The 23,139-nt window shown below is 48.7% G+C and overlaps 1 protein-coding gene across 6 annotated transcripts in view; it reads right to left on the reverse strand.

Moving 5' to 3' along the window:
- Window positions 1-3,223: 3,223 nt before the first annotated feature.
- RAB22A (RAB22A, member RAS oncogene family) overlaps window positions 3,224-23,139 on the reverse strand; it is a 64,576-nt gene continuing 44,660 nt past the window's right edge. Inside the window, exons 4-8 of one of the 6 annotated variants that reach the window (XM_042930559.1) lie at window positions 23,048-23,119; window positions 22,854-22,960; window positions 22,140-22,249; window positions 17,684-17,815; window positions 3,224-3,241 (exon numbers count right to left, since the gene is read on the reverse strand). In XM_042930559.1, the coding sequence (XP_042786493.1) occupies window positions 17,718-17,815; window positions 22,140-22,249; window positions 22,854-22,960; window positions 23,048-23,119 (387 nt within the window). In that variant the 3' untranslated portion in view covers window positions 3,224-3,241; window positions 17,684-17,717. Of the gene's footprint in view, window positions 3,242-10,364; window positions 12,458-13,731; window positions 13,915-16,769; window positions 17,816-22,139; window positions 22,250-22,853; window positions 22,961-23,047; window positions 23,120-23,139 lie in introns of those variants that run through there. The other 5 variants (XM_042930558.1, XM_042930563.1, XM_042930562.1 and 2 more) reach the window with 5 other exon arrangements.

The raw sequence follows: 23,139 nt of genomic DNA on the forward strand, positions 1-23,139 counted from the left end.
TCCTCCAGAAGCCAACTGGAGGATGGACTGATATGAAAAAAACAAGGACAGCTGCTGTTGACCAAGTGCCCCGAGCAGGAAACTGTGCCAAGAGCTTCCTGTGCCTCACACATTCTCACAACAATGACGTCGTAACATTATCTTCTCTGGTTTACAGGTGAGGACACCAAGGCACGGAGGTTTAGAAACTTACCCAGGAGGAGAGAGACGCTGGAGATGGAGGGGAAGACTTAGATGAAGGAGACCACCGGGGCGAGCGAGGGGCACACTCGTCAGAACCAGGGGCCCTGGTGCGGGAGCGGGGTCAAGCCCAGGAGTTCCACTGGCCCTGCCACAGGCCCTTTGCACGTGCTGTCCTCGCCTGCACTGGCCTTCCCGAGGCTGTCTCTACACCATCACTGTCATTACACAGCTTCTCGAATACCTGCCGCGTGTTGGGCATCTTGCCAGGTGCCGGGGACGTGTGGAGCCTGTTTTCAGGGCACAGGAGACACACGCACGCAAGTGAAAACGAGCCACGGGAAGGGAGTCCTCCGAAGAAAACACACAGCGGGGCCGGGGATGGAGTGTGAAAAGGCGACTGTGCGTGGGTGTGAGCTGTCCTGGTTTCTCCAATGGCCGGTCCTAGAATGCCGTTCTGGAAAGCTTCCTTGAGTCTGCTCTCCCTCCCTTCCCAGCTCTTCCATTGTCTGTCTCCCACTGGGAAGCCAGCTCGGTCAGGGCCCCATCCCCGATTTGACGCCCTACCCCCCAACCCTTGGCGGAGGCGGGAAGCCCAGCGATCAACTGAGGAACCAGTGAAGAAAGGAAGGATGGAATGAATGAATGACGAGCCGGGATCACCAGGCATCGACGGTTCAGGACCAGCTGGTGCACAGGATGCGTTGAAACCCACGCGCACTGGGCAGCTCGGCACCGGCCTGGGTGGGGGCTGGGGAGGTCCCAGAGTCAGAGCCACACCCACGGGTCTGCAAACGGGTGCAGTCACGTGGCCTAACCCTTGCCCAAACGGGGGGCCCCTCCAGCCTCTGGCGGGAGAGCTCGGGAGCAGCTGCCCGCTCGGTTGAGGGTCTCAGTGAACAAGGTGGACGCTGGGAGGTTTGGGGGGCAGGGGGAGGCCGTTGCTTTTACCGTTCTCACCCCCAGAGACCAGCGCTCCCAGCGCCCACGACTCCCTTGGTTCTTCGTTCCCGACTGTGAACGAATCCCCCACCAGGGACGGATTCTTGGTCCCCATCTCTGTGCCTGGCACGTAAAAGGTGCTCAATAAATGTTTGATGAATGAACGAAATAATGTAATTAAGAATTTGGGGAGGGGGGAGTTGGGGGGAGAGTCTTTTCAATCCTTAGGACTTGTCCCCGAGCACCCAGAAGGCCACATTTGCATACAAATAATTGATATTCTAATTACAAATCATTTGTATTGATTTATTAAGCAGATCCCCAAAGGATCTCTAGAAGATAATTAGATTCCTTGCTCCTCAGGGGTAAGGAAGGTATATTTACCTCATTGTTCCCCAAGGCAGCATGAGGCAGAGCTACATGATAAATGTTTGATGAGGCAGGGAGCGAGCATGGTCTTATTGTGGGGAGACTTTGCAGGGTCCCCACAGATTATTTCCAGCGTGTTAGGGGTTGAGGGAATAGGAAACGCATCCGTGTGTGTGTGTGTGTGTGTGTGTGTGTGTGTACAATTTGCATAGCTCTCTTTTTCCCTAAGCCCTAGTGATCGCCCACTGTGTGGCCTTCATTCTTGGAGGGGCGCATCGGTTGGGTGCTGGGGACCCCTCTTGCTCTCTCCAGCCAGGAGTCAAAGCAAAGCAAGACAGTTTCCAGTGGCCCCTCCAGAGAGTGACTGGGGGCTGGGAGTGTTACACTCCTCCCCCTGATCTCTGTCTGCCTCTCCCCGGCCACCCCGAATAAATGATAATAGCATGTAAAAAAAAATCTGTAGGTCTAGGTCTAGACGGATATCGTTACCCACATCCACCGTCCTGCTGACCCAGCGGCCGCCCCCATGGCCCTCGGGGAACAGAACCTGTGCGGCAGCCTGGCTGGCAGTGTCACAGGGGAAGGAAGGTGGCCCGGCCTGCCTTGACCCCAGCAGGTGGCGGGGTGGGAGCGCTGGGGGCTGAGGTCAGGAGGAAGAGGGGTGGAGAGAGAAGAAGGAAAGAGAGTGGGAAGGAGTGAGGGATAGAGTGAGAGGGAGGAGAATGGAGGGGGGAACGGAGAGGGAAGGGGGAGAGAGAAAGGGCTCCACTCCCAGGGATGCTTGGGACCACAGATTCCCCGGTGACCCTTCCGACTTTGCGTTTCTATCCGGAGGACACACGAAGCCAGGGGACCCCTGTGTGTCAAACAATGGAAGCATCCCCCGGAATCCGAATCGAATCCAGTCGGATGTTGCTGAAGCCCCAGCATCTCCCGCCCCGTCGTGGGTGCCAGAGCCCTGCAGCCTGGTGCCCACCCAGTCCCAGCAGCTTGGGGGGGGGTTGGTTAAAGGAAGTGGGGTTTGGCCCTGGGTCGGGTGCTCCAAGGGGTAGGTCTATGGCCGGGTGGGTACATGGGAATGGCGGACTAGAGCCTACAGCCAACCGGCAAAGCCACAGCCACGATGATCATCGCTCAGATTAGCCAGGAGAGGGGAGGTCTGGCCAGTTCGGGGGTTTTGATCTTGCTTTCTCTGGCCCGGAATGATTACGGAGCGGTCTCGGTTTTGCCTTGACCCACGGTGGTCACGGGAGCGGGGGCGGGGGGGGGGGGTGCGGGGCGGGCCTGGTGCGGGGGTCCGGGCCGCGCCTGTCTCCCGTGCGGAGGGTGCAGGGTGACGGTTCCCGCCTCCTAGATCTGGGGACGGTTCAGTGAACGAGCGCAAGAGAGGTTCTCAGTGCCGCGTGGCCGGCATGGGGGCAAAAGCCCGGATGAAGTATTCGCTATTATCATCGGGGTGCATTTCGAAGAGTCCCCCAGGCCTCGGGCGTGACATCTGGGAGGCTGGTGGATGGGGGAGCTGTCATGCTCCTGGGGATTATCGGAATCCCGGGGAAGGTTTGCAGGGCTTTGGATACTTTGTGAGGAAATGAGCTCAGCACGTAGGACAACCACCCCCCCACATCCAGGAAACAAGGCATTAACAACTCGTTCTTCGGTCCCCGGCTGGCTCAGTGGGTACAGCCAGCCACTCTTGGACTCTTGCTCTCAGGGCTGTGGGTTTGAGCACCACGTTGGGGGTGAAGGTGACCTAAAGACAAGAACAAAGACAAAACTGGTGCGTTGTCACCAATGTGTAACTCTGTGAAGATATCCCCTCTCCCGCGGTCTTTAAATAAACGTTAATTTTTTAAATGTTTATTTATTTTTGAGAGACGCAGAGCGTGAGCGGGGATGGGCAGAGAGAGAGGGAGACACAGAATCCGAAGCGGGCTCTGAGCTGTCAGCACAGAGCCCGACGCGGGGCTCGAACTCACGGACCATGAGATCGTGACCCGAGCCGAAGCTGGACGCTTAACTGACTGGGCCGCCCAGCTGCCCCCTAAATAAACGTCACTAAACAAAAGTAAACACTTCCTAACTTGAGCGATGACAAAAGGGGCCGCGTGGTAGAGACCTTCCGTTATGTCCCCCCCATCACAAAAGCACACGCTCAGCAGATAAATGGCCTCCTGGGGTCCTCATGTGTTTGTGCCGTGATAACACACGGGGTGCGACAGGAGTCATAAAACCCTGTCCCGATTTTTCATTTATTTATTCTTCTGCGCTGAGACGTGGGGGCTTCTAGTGGCCTGAGTTTTAACGTTCGACAATTTGAATAATAAATGATGATGTGCCAGCCTCTGAAAGCTGGCATCTGGGAGGGGAGGGGGTGACAAGTGTCCCTTGTCGTTGCCAAGGCACTGTTTACAGATGCTTGTCCCTTCAGCTGCACTTGTCCCTCTCCACCTTCTCTCTGCTGCCTGGGCTTCCTCCGAGCTTCTTCGAGCTGTGTTGTTCTCATGCAGCTGGAGCTCTAAGCAATCTTTTGTTTTTTGCTCACTTTACTTTGCAATTTAAATCATTTGTATTTTCTCCATTTCGTGTTTGTGTGTGTACTCGTGGGTATGTGTGGGCGTGTGTATTTCTTTAAATCACAGCATTATGAAAAGTCAAGGCAATTTTTTTTTTTTTTTATATTTTCTTAGGCTGTATTATAGAAACAATAAAGAAGTCCCTGATGGATTCATGGTGAAAAAAAAAAAAAAAAAACAAAAACAAAACAAAAAAACAACAAGCAAGCAGGCACTAAATGCGTTGTGGTTTTGTAACAGACGGAGGCCAGGGCTGGTAATGGAATTTATAGGTTTATCATTGGTGCGATTAATACTATTGATTTACATGGCTTGACTGCTTGCCATCATTAGCTCTTCAGTCACCCCATAAAGTTGCATCATTATCATTTTGCAAATAAAATCACACTCGGACTCACAGAGGAAGCAGCCAAAGTCTCAGCACAGTGACTGAGTCAGCAAAAAAAGCGTCTTCTTGCTGGCCTCGGAGCCCTCTTTGAAACAGGAGCCCCGGGCCATTCATCTCAGAGGCGATTTCCCAAGTAAACGCAATTTTATTTTCCTTCTTGAAATGTTCTCTTCAAGATTTCCGGATCACTTAAACCTGCACATCATTTTAAACTAGCTCATGCCAAAGGGCCTTTCCAGCTTGGTGAGATTCTTCTTCTGGTCAAGGGGGCTGTGTATCTAGGGAGGGGAGGGAGGGGGGAGGGCCAGGGGGTAATTGGATATACTCAACAATCATCTCCATATACGGACTATAAGAGGCTTTGAAACTTCAGGACCCACAAGGTTGTTGACGGGCCGTTTACAAAAACTGCCTCTTGGCCACCCATGTTCCCATCTCTTATTACATTCAGAAGATTTGTTTTGAGAGAAGTAATTTAAGAACAGGGTGAGAAAACCCACAGGGATCCTACTTCTTTAACATGAAGCTATCACACTGGAGATAGGAAATAGAAGAATAAATTCAAGCAAAACGTTCTTGGTGGGATATTTCACGATCTGGAGGCCCAGACGGGAATGACTGACTGAGCCGGACTACAGATCACCTGTTGATACAGAACCCCCGTGTCATTGCCGTAGTATCGGCTCACTTTATTAGTTTTCTTAATTAAAAAACCCAAAACTGTGATGTGTTCTCCTTTATATGCAAAGAAGACATGACTTCACCCCACTGCTGGGGCAGCGGATTGAAATTTGAACGTCGATGATAGTATACCACGGGCCCGGCTCCTGTGCCCTAAGATCGTGTGTTACCTCTGCTCTCCATTCACGACCCTGCAGTTGTCTTCTTAAAATGGTCTCGAATGGAATGGAGACTTCATAGCTTTCTCATTATGTTTTCCGTCTCTTTTGTTTTAGCAGAGGCCTGGAGGTAACACTCTAGGCCGAGCATTAACGGAGAGGATTCTGGTCCTCCTTCCTTCTTCCCGCTGCTTTAACAGCAAGAGCTGTGGTTGTATCAACCTTAAAAAGGTGATCCCCGCATTCTTACATTGTTTCCTGGAAGGTGCTGAAAGGTTGTGCTGAAGGTAAAAAATGCAAGTGACCAGAGGTCAGGTTAAAAATCATAATTAACGAACCGATTCATTCTGACAAGGTGTTAGAAGTCTTTTTTCCCTTCCTCTCTTTTTCTTTAATTTTTTTTTTTAACGTTTATTTATTTTTGAGACAGAGACAGAGCATGAACAGGGGAGGGGCAGAGAGAGAGGGAGACACAGAATCTGAAACAGGCTCCAGGCTCTGAGCGGTCAGCACAGAGCCCGACGTGGGGCTCGAACTCACGGACCGTGAGATCATGACCTGAGCCGAAGTCGGATGCTTAACCGGCCGAGCCACCCAGGCGCCCCTAAACATTTTTTTAAAAGAGAGGAAAGGAGGGGCGCCTGGGTGGCTTGGTCGGTTAAGCGTCTGACTTCGGCTCAGGTCATGATCTCACGGTCGGTGAGTTCGAGCCCCGCGTCGGGCTCTGTGCTCAGAGCCTGGAGCCTGTTTCGGATTCTGTGTCTCCCTCTCTCTCTGCCCCTCCCCTTTTCATGCTCTGTCTCTCTCTGTCTCAAAAATAAATGTTAAAAAAAATTAAAAAATAAATAAAAAAATGTTTATTTATTTTGAAAGAGAGAGAGCATGCACTGGGGGTGGGGTAAGAGGCAGAGAGAGAGGGAGGGAGAAGAAAGAGAGAGAGAGAGAGAGAGAGAGAGAATCCTAAGCGGGCTCCGTGCTGTCGTGAAGAGCCTGATGTGGGACTCTGTCCCACGAACCATGAAATCACGACCTGAGCCGAAACCAAGAGTCAGCCGCTCAACTGAATGAGCCACCCTGGCGCCCCTCCTTTCCTCTCTCTTATAAACTCCAGCAGTGGTCCCTTGGAAAGGGTATAGAAGTGATCCTTTGATTCTCCCGAGGGGTAAATTCGAGAGAGCGGAGATTCTTGACTTCCTAACCGACGCTGACATTTTTAGTAGAAAAATCATGTTTTTGGCTACTATTATTATAAGCCAAACAACCGGAAATTTTAAAAGGTTTTGCATTTTATTTTATAATTTACCATCGTAATGGCAATCTAGTTCTTAACTTTTGATGGAAAAAAAAAATCTGCAATAAACATTAAGGTTGCTTGGAAACCCAGGTCCGTGATTTGGTTCTTATATGCTCTAAGGCAAGCAGCCAATTGCTTGTGGAAAAATAAAGCTAATTTGTTTAGTGTATGCGTTTAAAACATCCCTGTTTGTTTCGGGTGGGTGCTAATTTGTTTCTTCCTTTTTGGCATAGAGTCATTCTCTTTTTCTTGGCATCCATACATGAGACTGGTTTCCCAACAGTACTATTTTGACAGGCTATAGATTAATATTCTTCTTCTTAACATATATTTATTTATATCCCCTCCAAGAGGATTTAGGGCAGCTTGAAGATTTACATCAAATATCACAAAGCGTGTAAAGTTCTACATACTTGCAGATGTGCCGCTAAGCTTTTCACTGACCACCTTGAAGGGGAGGGGTGTGGTTTATTCTTTAAGTTTAGTTTTTAAGTTCTTATTTAAATTCCAGTTAGTTAACACGCAGTGTAATGATAGTTTCAGGTGTACAATATAGCGATTCAGAGTTCCATATATCACCCTGTGCTCATCGTGATAAGTGTATTTCCCACCCCCATCACCTATTTCCGTCTCCCCGCCCAACTCCCCTCTGGTGACCATCAGCTAGTTAAGAGTCTGTTGGGGGACCTGGGTGGCTCCTTAGGTTGAGCATCTGACTCTTGTTTTTTTTGTTTGTTTGTTTTTTCTATATATACAGCTTTCCCCACATGGGATTCTTTTTTTTTTTTTTTTTTTTAACATTTATTCATTTTTTTTTTTGAGAGACAGAGACAGTATGAGTGGGGGAAGGACAGAGAGAGAGGCAGACACAGAATCCGAAGCAGGCTCCAGGCTCCGAGCTGTCAGCACCGAGCCTGACGCGGGGCTCGAACCCATGAATGGTGAGATCATGACCCGAGCGGAAGTCGGATGCTCAACTGACTGAGCCACCCAGGAGCCCCTGTCTCTTGGTTTTGGCTCAGGTCATGATCCCAGGATCGTGGGATCGAGCCCAGTATTGGTTCCATGCTAAGTGTGGACCCTGCTTGAGATTCTCTCGCTCTCCCTCCACCCCTCTCCCCTGCTCGTGCTTGCTCTAAAATAAGTAAATAAGTAAATAAATAAATAAGTAAATAAATAAATAAACAAACGATCTTTTTAAAAAAAAGTCTGTTTCTTGGTTTGTCGGTTTTCCCCTGTGTTCGTTTCTTAAATTCCATGTGAGGGAAATCATATATTTGTCTTTCTCTGACCGGCATTTTGCTCGGAATAATATTCTCCAGCTCCATCCATGTGGTTGCAAATGGCAAGATTTCATTCTTATTGATGGCTGAGTAATGTTCCCTTGTACATATACACCACATCTTCTTTATCCATTCATCAGTCGAAAGATACCTGGGCTGTTTCCATAATTTGGCTATTGCCAACAATGCTGCAATAAACACGGGGAGGGGGCATGTATCCCTTTGAATTAGTGCTTTTGTTATTTTTGGGGTAAATACCCAGGAGTGCAATTACTGGATCACAGGGTAGTTCTCTTTGTAACTTTTTGAGGAACCTCCACCCTGCTTTCCGGAGCGGCAGCACCTGATTGCAGTCTCACCTACTGGGCACGAGGGTTCGAAGGGGAGAGGTGTGTTTTAAAAAGGAAGCATAGGGCGCAGGTCACTTCCATCTATCTATTCAGCCCGTTTTCATTCGGGATCAGAGACAGCCATAGGGTGCAGGAATTCCTGAAGTTTTGCTTGGTTTTAATAAGAAAAAACCCACACACGCACACCCAGCAAAGAAATGTAAAAAGCACGCGAGCGTATATAAAGCACAGAGAGAATAAAAGGTGGCTTTGTCATCCAAGCCTCTTTCCTCAGAGACAGTGCCTGCTAACAGCTTGGAGGACGCATCTGTGCATTTTAAAAGCATGCACGTATCGTGAAGGCATGTGCAAGGGTGTAAGTTGTTTTATATAAACAGAGTCGGACTCCACACGCATAGCTGTTTTCACTCAACTGTGTACTGGGCAACTTCCCACTAATTCGTATGTGACAGTTTGTTTACGTTCTTCTCCAAAAGTAATAAACGAGGTTGCAGCACGACCCTCGTTGACTTAGGAATTCTTCTATGGAACCTGTCTGGGGTTTTCAAATGTGGATCATTTCCTTTTTTGAGGGGCGTTCTTTTTGCTTTATAGACACTCTTAGAAAACTAAAGATAGTAATCCATTCTTCTGTATATGTAGCCAATATTTCCTCCCATTTTTTGGTTCACTTTTTAAAAATTTTCTTCTTCTTTTTTTAAGAAGACGCCAAAGACATGTGTAAGGACGTTTGCTGTGCAACGCTCAGAACGGCAAACATCTGAAACGATCCAGCACCCGCGAGCGCAGAATGGATCGATCGGCAGTTTACTCACACGACGGAAGAGTATGCAGCTGTGAGAACAAACGTGAGCGGTACACGCCGTGTTGAATGAAAGCCAGACCGGAACCGCAGGTGTGCGCATGAAGTTCAAAACCAGGCCAAAGTGACCTGCGATGTTAGAAAACAGGATAGCGACTGGAAGGAGGCACACGCGGGGCCTTCTGGGTTATGGATGATGTGCTTTTCGATCTGAGCAGTGGTTACGAGGGTGTCTCCTTTGTGAAAATGTAACGAGGCTTCCCCAGTATTTATGGCATTTTCTGTACATGTTCTACTTCAGAACAAAACGCAAAAAAACCAACAAGCTAATGACAAATAGTTTTTTAAAGTGAATCAGATAAAGATGGCCAGGGAGACAGCTTTTAAAAACAAATTAGGGGGGCCCGGGTGGCTCAGTCGGTCGAGCGTCTGCCTTTGGCTGAGGTCGTGATCTGGTGGTTCGTGAGTTTGAGCCCCGCGTCGGGCTCTCTGCTGTCAGTGCGGAGCCTACTTCGGATCCTCTGTCCCCCTTTCTCCCTGTCCCTCCCCCACGCTCTCTTTCTTAAAAATAAACAATTTAAAAAAAAGTTGTAGGGTCAAATATATTTAAAAAAAAACACAACAGATTATACGAAGAGTGCTTACTCTCTGTTAATGCTGCGCTGAACGCCAGCCCCGTAGGTATCGTCCCCAAGTATCAGCTTCCCGTTTTACAGATGAAGGGAACGGAACTCAGAGAGGTTGAGAACTTTCTCCAGGGCCCCACAGCCTAGAAAGGGGCTGGCTGAGACTCAAACCCAGGTCTGTCCGTCTAGAGTCCTCTCTGGTGCCCGCACTGAACCCGTCAGTGCGGTCTACACAATCGTAGCGGGTGGACAAAGGTACTTCTGTGCAAGGGACGTGGAAAAGAGAACGAGCAGGTGGGGCTGCACTCGTGTAGGCAAAGAAGGGCACCGAGGGACTCCAGGGTTCCAGCCGAGGCCAGAACGGACGGCACCTTGGATGAGACCCCGCGGAGGACGGGGGATGGTGCGAAGCGCTTCCTCACTTAGCAGATGCGAGTGTGGCCCCAGCAGCCCTGCCCCGGCCTCACGTCCACCTTCAGTGAGGAAGGTCAAGGAGCAAGGGCACGGAGAGGGCGCCGCAGGGGGCCGGGAGGCAGGAGCAGTGACACAACCGCCTTGCTGCTCACCAGCTGGGGGGGGGGGGGCGGCGGCTGGCAAAGCCTGGGCACTTTTCCAAAAGAGTTTTCAAACCGTTTCAGGGTATGTGGCTAAGAAAGGCACGTGCTCAGTACTGCCACAAAGAGAGACCAAACCATTTGAAAGGCAAATACACGTATTTGTAAACACAGCATTTTATTAACAAAATGTTTACACCCTTCTTACAATGCAACAAACTTTGGAGTGATTTAGCATGTTACGCGCTATAAAAGTTGATTACAGAATACTCAAGCTAAAGCAATACAGTTCAATAAAAGTATGCCAAACCTACCACTGCTCGCAAACTACCTTCTACCAGCGTTACGAAGAGAAAGAAAAATCTTACAACAACAAGAAAAAAATCAAAAGATCTGGTTTTCTTTTGTCAGCGTCTACAAACGATACAGACATCATACGGTTCACATGTAGACTTAGGTCCAGCCCAAGGTATACACTGCAAAAATAAAGTCTTCGACGTCCGTACGAGCTTGGCCATCCCCCCGACAGTATTCCATCACGGGCAATCAAGCAATGTGTCATGCGGTGAAGCCACGGCTATAAATGCAGGCTGTTTATAGTGCTACAAAGCAGTCTAAGCTGTAAGCAACTTAATTGTGTGTGTGTGTGTGTGTGTGTGTGTGTGTTTTCATAATAGATGCTAGTATAGAAAGGCACAAATATCTTACTCCTTGCATCGGGTCTTGAAAAGGCATGACATTCTTAGGAGAAATGAGAGTTGCTGGTACGACAGCATAGCTTCTATTTGTTTATTTTTTTGTTCGTTTTTAAAAGTCGAGGCTCATCTCCACAGCTGTTTCTCTTCAAGACTTTAGACGTGTGTTTCCACACGCTTTCCCAAACGCCCTGTCACAAATTACGCAGCGTTCTGACCAACTATCTCATCACCGACTCTAAACCCCATCCTGCCACTCAGTCGTGTTGCCACCGTCCGCCGGTGCTGCCCGTCCCCTCTCTGGAAGCATGGGAGCCCCTCACCTAGAATTATCCAGCCTTCGCGATTTCCACCAGCGCTCGCTGGACGTGGCGGGCGCAGCCCACTGCCAGGCAGCCCCGGGAAGGGCGCCACATGCACTAAGGAGGCGGCCGGTGCCCTGCGTCCTTAAGGGAGAGCCCACCGTCAAGTGAGAAGAAGAGAAGTAAGGCAAGAAGTCTGTTTCGATCACAGAGAAGGCAAGACATCAATTCTTAAGAAGGTCAGAGGCATGATTGACAATTATGCGAATGACTCATCAAGCGAAATGATGGAAAGACTGAGCTGGAGGAGAGTAAAAAAAGAAAAATCTTTTCCGGGGCAATACAGCTCTGTCTACACAAGACAACAAATGGTTTAAACGTGGAGCCACCCGTCAGTTGCTCTGACTGGCCACCTGCCGATAACTCCACCGCCCGCGCCCAATCGACCAGGCACCCCGACATCACGTGCGTGGCCCGCACGAACACAAAGTTCCATCAACTGCGTAATAACCTCATATGCGAAGTCAGCAGGGGCACACAAACTTCAGCCTTGTTTTCAAAATGTTTCAGGGGCTAAAACGGACCGTTCAAGCACAAATTCGATGAGAAACGTGATCAAGCCCAAATGGTACTAGAACGAGGCCCCAGAGCGAAATGCCCGCCCAACAGTGTTCCAGAGTGGGGGTGGGTGTGCCGCCTGCCACGCGGCCAGCCTGGGGAGCCGGTGGGCTCGGACTCGCCCTGGCGAAGGAGGCGGGCTCCGCTTTTCCACAACCCGACACAGGATGCGCGAGTTTCCTGGACAATTTCGGTTCCGCGTGAAGATGATCGGCCTTGTGCACAGTATGCTGTTTGGACAGAGCTCCTTCAAACTGCTGCCTTAAACAATTCGCTTCCAGAAACAAGGACAAGTTCCTGAATCAAGAAGTGGCATGAAGACCAGCGTGTTTTGTTTCCGCTGCGTGATTAAGGGGAACACGAAGACCTGCAGTTCAAGACTGCCAGTTAAAGAGGGCTTTTTCAAAAAAATCATTACTACCTTTCCCGTTCATTAGCTGAATTCTGGGCCCTTGGGTTCCCGTGCATGGAAAGCCACCCCGAATTTTGTCTGTTTCATTTATGAAGCATGTGGATGAGGTACGGGGCACCATACACATTTGAAAACGAACTAGCAATAGACGCTGTTGCTGTTGTTAAGTGTGTTCAGACTCCATGGTTTTAATTCCAGTGTCCGCTGATGACACGTCCTCATCTCACCATCTAAAATATTCAATGCAATAAAAGGAGAAGATGGAAGGGTTAAGATTTTGCTTTTTATTAAACTTCAGAGCCCTTTCGTTTTGAAGCCAAAAATATTCTAGCATCTGTAATTGATTACACTCTAAAAGGGAAGAACACAGATATTAGTTATTTCTGATGGCGCAGACCATCAAATTAAAGTTGATCTATGCTGACTGGAAGTCCTTCTAGATTTGGAAAGTAAATCATTTTCCTATATACTCAGAGAATTCTGAAGGACAGACGGAGAAATATGGGGATTCTGTTTTATTTATTTACTTTCTTCATTACGTCTAATGAAACTTCATCGCACGAGGTCTCTCTTATCATTCTCTTAGATTGAAAAAGTAGAGGCTCCTGAAAAATGTAACACCCTTCTAATATTTTAGAGACCTTCATTTGCACACAAAACAGGACGAATGCCCCCAGAATGCCGTTCATGTTTTTTTGCAAATCAGATCATCAAATTGCCTGGATTTCTATTCCTGGAAGTCAAGACAAGTAACTCTGCTGTCCAGGAGAACTGGCAGAGGTCGTTTCTTCCACTCCTCAGCTGAATTTCCACCCCACGCCCCTTTTCTAAAACTACGCAGTATAATGCGTAGCTCTCGGATAAATCTGTTGCTTGGACTGTTTTTTATAATAGCACCACAGGGGTTAAAATAAGTCTCCTAAACATTACCTTGCGTCGCTATTGAACTTTTGGTGTACCAAGCTAACTGAAGGCAGGTACACAGTAATAGCTGGCTCCTTAAAGGTCCCTTCCATTGCTTCCTTTAAAACACACTGGAACCGTTAAGAGGTAGAGGGACTCCTGAAGTCAAAGAGCAAACACAAGTCGTGCTCCTAGTCCCCTTGAAACACATTTAAAGGAGGGAGATTTCCCACAAGCTCACACCATCTAGCTTATGGCTGCCTTTAACTTGTATCATTATGGAGGTGGGAGGAACATTTACAGACTACAGGGTTTAGAGCCGAGAGCCAGGGGCGCCTGGGTGGCTCAATCGGTTGAGCGTCCGACTTGGGCTCAGGTCATGATCTCATGGTTCGTGGGTTCGAGCCCCGCGTCGCGCGGGCTCTTTGATGACAGCTCGGAGCCTGGAACGTGCTTTGGATTCTGTGTCTCCCTCTCTTCTGCTCACGCTCTGTCTCTCTCTCTCAAAAATAAATAAACATTAAAAAAAAAAAAAAAAAAGAGGAGTGAGCCAGCCTGAGTTTGTGGGCTGTCTCTCCACCCCCCCCCCCCCCCCCCCCCACCACAACCTTCTAAAGCAGGTGCCTAGTAGATATCCGAGGGCTTTCAGTAACTTTTCCCCAGAAGGAGAGGCTTCTCTCAGTACTCATACCGGTTCTTGCAAAGACGTGAATGTGTGAGGGCCCATACCGGGCTCCTATATCTTATATGACCAAGGGGCCATGAAGCATGTTCTCAGTGTGCTCTGGAAAAAAAAGAAAAAAAAAGGAAAGAAGAAAAAAAACCAAACCCAACCAGAAACAAACGAGGGGAAAAAAACGCTTACAAGAGTTTACAGATCTTTAGCATCTCACCCGCAGAAGGTAACAGGTGCCTACGACCATGAACAAATGGCTTTCCGAGCTCTGAGGCTAACTTGCCAATTAGTGCCGTGTAACCTGAATCCGACCTGGCCGTTTGAACACAGTGCCGTGAAAGTACAGATATTTCGGTCTGACATCTCCAGGAAAGCCATGCAAGCTACCTAAAGGACATTTGCGTTACTTTATCTCCCAGAGTTTAATTTAGAAGGTCTCCTAGACCTGTTTTCCTTCTTGAGAACAGAAAAAAAGAAAATACAAGACTTAGAAGTTCTCAGATTAAATGTGGTCTTCTTTGCCTTTTTAATATATTGAAAAATAATGAGAATCGATCACCTCGAGAAGGGCACCAGCCCACGCAAAGGGGGGGCCGGGGGGAGGTCAAGCCTCTAATACAAACGGCTCGATCCTCCAGATACGGGAGGCGTCCGCTTCAAACAAAATCATAGATGGGCAACAAGGAGGTGTGTTGTTTTAAAAGAACTAAATCTTTCAGTTGCTGTGCGTGGCACTCGGGCTGCCTGCGGCTGAAAAGCAGGTGATGGAGGTTTCATTTGGAACCAGAAGGGCTTCCAATAGGTACTTCTCCCTAATCACTTCTTACAGAGAGTTTAAAATGAAGGACACTTAATCATACTCTTACTTTATGTTCTTTTAATCACCAAATGATGGCTAATTAGTTATCATAGAATCAGAAAAACACTTGTGTGAAAGGAGAGTTCTGGAGACCGATGGTTCCTGGGACTGGACACCTGCAAAAGAGCTCATTTCAATTTCTCTGAGAGGAATCGATATACACTTGCAGCTAATTAGTGCTTTTTCTCCTTCCAGTCCCCAAAGTTTTTTCAAACGGCCCTTTGTCAGAAGGGAACCAAAAAGAAGATTTTTAGAGATGGGCTGTGTCTCAATTCCTTTGAAATCTAGTTTTTTTCCTCCTAAGACAGAACAACAGAGAACGTACCAAATGTGTATCAGATCATTGCTTGGTCAGGTCGTTAATCCAAAGTGTGTTCAAAACAAAACACCGCTTCTGCCCCTAACATTCCTCTTTTGTATCACACAAGCAAACAAAACAAATGGAAACATTTCCCCCGTTTTCATGGGGTATAGACCACACGGATCTCAGATAAGAATCTGCTGCTGAGCAGGAAGGTGACAACCACGGGAGGAGCAGGGTCTCGTCCCTTCCCGAGACGGTCTGATGGAAACGAGGAGGAAGGAAGGAGGCACTGTCAGCATGAAGCCCGACGCGGGGCTCGAACCCACGAACTGTGAGATCGTGACGCGAGCCGAAATCAAGAGTCAGGAGCCTAACTGACTGAGCCACTTGGGCACCCCACATCATCCATTCTCTGGATAAAACGCGTGGCTGCAACCCGACAGAAATGCCCTCGACAACGGGGAGGCGCATGAGAAGTCATGAAGAGAAAGCAGCTGTGGGGGGCTGAGAAGCTGGCCCTCTTTGGGCCGCATGCAGCCAAGGGCACAACAGGGAGGGGCGCCTCCCAGCGCCTCGCCGGTAAGAGGCACGGGACCGCCTTCCCCTGCGCACCCAGGCACCGTGAAATCACCGACAGGTCTGGAGGAAAAAAATGTGCAGGTCACAGACTTGCAGCATCCTTTGGCGGAACAAGCCAAAAAAGGGCCACGCGTGCATCGCCTCAAAGTTAGGAGTCAAGCAACCTTTGTTTCTATTTTGTTGGCCTTCGCGGAGAGAGAGGCCCAGCAGCGGGGATGTCAGGGACATACCAGGGCGTGGGCCAGATGTCCTGCCCCATCTGGATATATGGGAAATAAAGTTCACCGTCCCCTGCCCGCCCACTTCAGGTGTTAGGAGCCCACGCTTAGAACCGTGTGTTTTTCTCTCAGAGCTAACTGCACGGTGGGAAGGCAGCAAGAGACTGGGAAGGCAGAGTCCACACGTATTTTAAACACAACGTTAGAATTTTCCCTAGCCACATTCCTTCCATATGATTTCAGGAAGAGAATAAATAATTTCAAATGCTTAAGATATTCACCAGGGAAGAGGGAATCGTTTTTTACTTAATCTGTGTTATAATTTTCCCATTAAGATCTACCCCTATCAAGTGGGGGGGAGCACAGGGAAATAACAATTATTTTTAAAAGTTTCAACTGTTCAGTTTAAGGATAGCTCTGAAAACACAATTTAGTTTGAAATTCAAGCTGTTTCATTTCCTATTTAATCTTGTAAATTTCCTTCCCTTACAATACTCAGGTTGGAAGGGTGCCAAATTAGACCAGGAGCAAATTGTCACCAACTTCACTTCAGTGCTTTATTTTTAGATTATATTAAAAACCTCATTAGGCTCCCTGAGGGAAAGAGTGTTAACCACTAACAGAGGCAGGGGAATAAAGGAAACAGAAAGATAAGCTGGATTGTTAACAAGGAAAGCTCCCTTAAAACACTTGTCTGGGGTCGCTGTAAATGCTACGAGAAACTGATCGCCCAGACCAGGTGAAATGACGGGATCGTGGAGCTTAATCTTTTACCCCCAGGCTAGGAAGGGCTAGTCAGGCTTGTCAGAGTGGCATATGTCTTTATTGTGATTTCCGGATGGGGTGTGGAAGGGAGGGGTGCGTGGAAGGTGAGGCAGAGACATCTTTAAAGGCTGAGAGCCAAGCGCTCTGTGCCCTCGCACGACACGAACGTGCTTCAGAGTCTCCTGTGGACGGGCTGAAAAGTGGGCGGGCACACGAAGACACGGGGTGCAAGATTAAATGGAGTGCTGGAGGAAACATAGAGTTTATTCATGTATTTACATAATTTATAATCTTTAAGCAACGGTCTCATAAATATAGACTACAACTTTACATATGCTGAGCAACAGAGAACTGGCTTCCCCACCGTTTACACCGCTTTGCGCTCTCTCTTCTTCCTCTTTTTAAAACCACCGCTAGTCAGTTCCAACGTACGCAGTTTGGTTCATTCCAGGCACCTTCTCCTCCGCCACCGCCACCTTGATCGCGAGAGCGTATTTAAAAAGGTGCCAGTAATGTATTTTGTGACACATACGGGACAAGGCCGGAATGCCAGCCTCGGGTGAGCCGTGCACCTGTTGGGACTGTATTGATTTGCTGGATGCGTCATGGGCTAAAGTCTTCAAGGAAAAGTGCTTTTGAGATGGGGGGGGGGGGGGGGATGGAGTCATTTCCATCGGGCCTATAAATAACCCACTCTATCTAGCTTCATATGATAATTGCCATCCCTCCGCTTACCGTCACCTACCACATCTTAAACGCTACGACTCCCCGTAGCGGCGGTAACGGGACGCCAAGGAAATTACAATCTCCACAAGGTCTTTTTTCCCTCGAGAACCACAAAAGTGCTAATTTTCCCTTTACAAATGTTACATAAAACCTTGATTACAAAACTACTCAACAGTTCGATCCTGCCATCCATACAATTACATGTTCCTTTTCCGCAAGGTCAAGTGATACAGTCCCTTCCTTTGCACAGCAGACTCTACGGGATGGAGGTCCGCAGACTGAAATGGTACTGCTGCAGTCTCCAAAGAGGAAGCGGAACTGGCCAATTTCTCTGAATCCTTTTTGCACGAAGAAGACCCTAAACCGGCGAGGCGAAACCTGCCAGCAGGGCCCCCAGCCCTCCTGTTAACTCTCTGGACCACCTACTTCATCATCACCCAGTCCGGAGGCCGAGGTTCGGTCAGCAGCAGCTTCGCTGCGGCTCGGAAGGCTGTCTCCGGAGCTTGAAGCCCTTCCCGCCAGATGGTGGGCTGGCGTCGGCGGACGGAATTCTTCGACCTAGACAGAGAGGAGAGGAGGGAAGGGAACAAGCTTTAATTTTCCAATCGGTTGGTTCCCAGACGCAACGATTGTGCACATGCAGCTTGACAGGTTTCACTAGAGTAAAAAGGATTTCACAGATTTTCAATTTTCGATTTATAGAAAAGCTGCAAAGATAATCGTAGACAGCTGTCGCACGTCCTTCACCCGGGGTGTGCTAACATCTCCCATTCCCACGGACCACTTGTGACGATGAAGAATCCCATGCTGGCACATCTAACTAACTAACTAAGGTTCAGACTTTTATCAGATGACCGCGGTTCTTCCACTCATGTCCTGTTTCTGTGCAGGGGTCCACACGAGGATATCAACGTTGCATTTAGCAAAACCGTTTTTAATCAGAAAGAAATTACATGTTGACAAACGTTTTAATAAGCAGGGAACGTACGCACCCCGGTACACAAAATTCCACCATCAGAACATGCTGTCCCTCTGCCTCGGGGCAGAGCCACCCGTCCACAGACAGGTATGCACCCACACCTCTGGCTGTCCCCCTCCTTCGGCCCCGAGAGGGGCAGCCACGTGCGCGGTCGTCCACGTTGCTGCTTCCGCTGAACGTATTCTGGGGGCTGTTCTAGCACACCACGGTTTTTCATGGCTCCAAGCTACTGCACTGCATGGAGGCACCGGAATTTATTTAACCGCTCCCCTGTCGATGGATATTTAGTTTGTTTCCAACACTGTGATGGTATTAACAACAGTGTAAAGAATATCTCTGTGAACCGACGCGGAAGATAAATTAACAGGAGGGGAAGAACCGGGTCACGCTATTCTGCCCCTGGGTATTCATCTGACACCTACACCACATTCCCAGTGTCTATCTAGCACAAATGCAAGAAGGACGTGCACTTTAAATTTGGACAGATGCCACCAAATTGCTCTCTGAAGAGGCTGTGCCACTTTATCCTCCTACCAACAACGCATGAGAATGAACAGGTTTCACTTTACTGCTCCGTGAAGCATAATGTCAATTTCAGGAGCAACGTTAAATCGCCATCCACCCACCCAGACGGGAACGCAAGAGTTGCGTCCGTGCACGGAGGCCTTCCTGAGGCCCTCCCGCTTCCCAGCTCTCTCCAACACCTCCGACCCTAAAGTCAGTCAGGAGCCAGAAGCACGTTACTTATTTGCTTACGGAACTATGTTCCTTGAATCAGACCCTACGCTGTGCGAGGTAAAAGGTCCTGTCTCTCCATCTTTGTTTCTGGGGTCTATTGAGCACACTACCGGGAACGGAGGTATTTTGAAAGCATGGAATGAATGGATACGTGCATCTTTCTGCACGAACGAGGCTGAGGTGGAACCCGCCGCTCTCAGGGCCTTGGTCGCCAAGCCTGGAGCCTCCAGCAGGCCGAGCGGCCCGCAAATTCAGGTGGATAATACATGACATGGTGTCTACGCTGGAAAGTGTCCCCCAGAGCGTCCTACAGCGACTATTCAGATGCCTGTAGACACGGCTGTGAATAAACTGCAAATTTATTTACAAGCTTTACTGAAGCTTCTTGTTACACGTTTCCAATAAACGGATCGTGGAAATGCAGCTGGTGCTGCCACCTCTGAAACAGTCTTAGAAGAAAGTGGAGGAGAACATCTTCATGACCTCGGAACAGACCACGATCTCTTAAGTAGGAGCCAGAAAGTGCTAACCGTAAAGGGAAATAAGGATAAACCGGATTATGTGAAGGTTTATAATATAATATATTATATTAGGTATAATCACATATAACAATATAAGGTATTACTAATATATTACATATTAACATATTATATTAAAAACCCCAGCTCACCAAAACATTCGCTTCACAAATGAAAGTCAAGCCACCAGTACACGTGATCAACGACAGCCTCGTATCCAAAATAAGTGATAAACATAGTTAAGAAAAAGGCAGGTAGCCCAACAGGAAAACGGGCAAAGGTTCACAAAAGAGGATATCCAGATCTGTTCACATACATGTAAATAAATATGGAGAAAGGGGCTCAACGTCATCAACTGCAGGTCGTAACTGCAGATCAAGACCCACAGAGCGGATGCGGCCACCAGCCCGAGTGTCCGCTGGTGTAACCGCTTCGGAGACCGTCTGGCAGCAAATTCCTATGGGCACCTGCACACCCCGCGACTCAGCGATCGTTCTTCTGGGTCTAAACAGACCCGACAAACAAGCGTGCACAGAGGGTGCACCCTGGACACGGAGCGGAACGCTCACACTACCACCGGCAATAGCTCTGAGCTGCAAACATCTCCTCAAACCCCCATCAACAGAACGGGTGACTACACCGTGGATGTCACCCCCTTCTCCACACGCACACGCACACATTCTACGGTAACGAGAGCGAGTCCGGCGATGATTCGGGTGGATCTGACAAATGCAACGTAGAACTCAAGAAGCCAGACGCAAAAGAGTAAATACGGTAGGTTTTAAAAAAAAAAAAAAAAGTACAAAAGTAGGCAAAACCAATCTGAAGAGCTAGCGGTCAGGACAGCGGTTCCCTGGGTGGGGACAGGAAGGACAGGAAGGGCACGCGGGAGCTCCTGGGGTGCTGGCGGGTCTTGATCTCAGTCCTGATTACAGGAGAATACTCACTCTGTGAAAATTCCTTGAGCTCCGTAATTCTAAGCGCCCTCCTGGACGCGTGTTCTGCTTCAATAAAAAGTCCGCACGCCAGGCACTGCGCTGATGCGTTTTACTACACCCGGTAAACAATAAACTCAATTTACGTCTCTCTAAATTTTTCTGATCTTTGGGAACATAGATTTTTTTATTTTTCACAGTGAAAACGAGCACGTACGTGCCAGTTTTTATTTAAGAGTTGTCACTGTTGGCATCATTCACTACCTTTGTTTTTAATACTGCTGAAGAACACGCCAAAAAAATGGCAACGATTCTGGCACGCTCACTCCAGCACACTCTTGGATGTTTCCGCTTGAACTGAAAAATTCCTGACTGGCCTCATGTTGCCTTTCAAGTGTGTATTTGGGTAACTGCTATTTACAGTCCAGGAAGGCACTACACGTCGTGACTTCAAACGCTGAAGTGAAGGGACTGGATGTGGGGCTGGAGATCGGCGGGCCAGTGGCCCTCTGTGGTGGCAGATGGCCTCGGCAATACTCACATAAAATCCAGACCCTGAACCAACTAAAACCATCGAAGAATAAAGATAAAAACCACCCCAGCAACTGGGCAACCAGGGGCCTACATGCCAGTGTGACCCCACCTGCTGGTGCGGGGCCCCACACGCCAGCTGTCGGGGTCGCGGGGGCTGTCTGCGGCTTCCGCGTCCCAGGGCTGGGGGCCCGTCCCTGCCTGGCCGTGCTGGGTGCTGCACTCCCCGCTCCCTCCTCTACACGACGGCCAAGTGCCCTTCCGGCCTCAGTGACCTCTGACCTCACACCGTCGACGGATCTGGACAAGTTCACCGTGCCCTGTCAGCCTTCTCCTGGTCACCTGCAAGTCTGACGCGTCCGGCTAACGCGAACCCCAGGTCCCTGCAGAGCTTGACCCGTCCAGTCTCACCTCCTCGGGGAGGCCCTCCCTGACCACCAGCGGACACGCCTTCCCTTCATCCCACACTACCGTTTCCCATCACTGCAGATCACCGGGAGGGATCTTACTCATATCTGTGCTCGCTGCCTGCCTGTCGAAGCAGAAAGTGCGCTTCAGGAGAGCAGGGCCACGCCTGTCTTGTTCACCGCCGTCTCCCCTGAGCCAGGAACGGTTCTCAATAAATATTTTGATGAATTTGAATGAAATGAATAAACATAGATACAATCTGTAGAGGGTCCCCAAGGTATGCGGCAGCCTCCTTCCATCTAGCAGCATCATATTAACACTTCTGGAAAGGGAAGGGGGAGGGATGGGAAGGGGAGGTCTTACTTTTTACTCTCCTGGTATTAATTTTTGAGGGTTTTCTTACAGTGGAATCACACTTGAATTTCACTTCCCTTTATTGTTTTGTTCATCGTCGATGACTCTGGATGGCTAATTGAAACACATTTAGAGAGACAGAGCGCAGGACGACAGCTTCCAGGACCTCAAGGCCCTGAGCATTATTTATTCGGCAGCAACATTCTTTTGAGAGGGGTCGCAGTCATCAGGCAGGGGCTCTCCAGCAATGAGAACACGAGCTGAAACCCAGCCGCCACTTACATTCTCCAATCTCGTGCCACTGAGAACAATGTCAGAGACCAGACTATTCTATGTACGGAGGGAATTCTCCCCAGCCATGTAATTCTGTATTAGGTTGCTCTGCACAGAGGAAACCCATAAGGCACAGAGATACTCACTAATTTCTATAAAGAGTTCATTTATGTTTATTGCGTTTTTCGCGCTGGTCTCCACAAAAATCGCGTGGATGGAGTCGGCGTAGTCCTTAGCGTCTCTCTCCATGACTTCTCTGGAAGGCAACAATTACCCGGTAATTAACCAGATTTGTGATGACAAAGGATGTCATGAGCGGCTAGCGACTGAGCCCTGAAAACATGGTCCTCCCGATTACACCACTTACATGGTTCCACAGAACAAAACAAAACAGAACCCAGCAGTACGAGCAATCCAGCTATCTGATAGAACGGTCACAGAATGGCAAGGGGGGGTTTCCCTCCCCCCACCCCCCAAAGGAAAGTCCTCGCTTTGGGAATCGCGGAAGTGGTCCAGAGAAATTGCCAATAAATGCGCCTTCCTTAAGGTATACATGTTTTCCCCTATTCAAGTACCCTATGTCATGGGAACGGGGTGGGGGCTAGACTAACCTCAGACAACGTCAAGTATGATGTCACCAGTGCTTAAATAAAGCACACACCCGTCTCTCTCTCTGTAATCTAATCACCCCCAAATGTCTGAACTCTTAATTTTTGTTGGAAACTTCAGGACTTCAACTGAACCAAAAGGAATTTTTCAATGTCAGAGATAAAATAAAAGCAAGATTCTTATATTGGATATTGCTCAGGAAGAAAAGGAACACATAATCAGCACCGTAATCTCCCGTTCTAATAACTTACCTGACGTCGATAAGATCACACTTATTTCCTGCTATGGCAACCACAATATTGGGCGGGCCATGCTGCCGGAGCTCCCTCACCCAGTTCTTTAATGTTGAAAATGTCTCCTGGAACACAAGAAAGGAAAGCGGCTGGAGGGCTAAGCAGCCAAAACAGGGGTTTCGGAACAGTCTAAGGAAAATGGAAAGTCTTACTTCTTTTGTGATATCATAAACAATTATAGCTGCAGCCGACCCTCGGTAGTACATGGGTGCTAAGGCACGAAACTGCGGAGAAGGGGGGGAAG

This window comes from Panthera leo, chromosome A3 (genome assembly GCF_018350215.1).
Source record: "Panthera leo isolate Ple1 chromosome A3, P.leo_Ple1_pat1.1, whole genome shotgun sequence".
NCBI lineage: Eukaryota > Metazoa > Chordata > Mammalia > Carnivora > Felidae > Panthera > Panthera leo.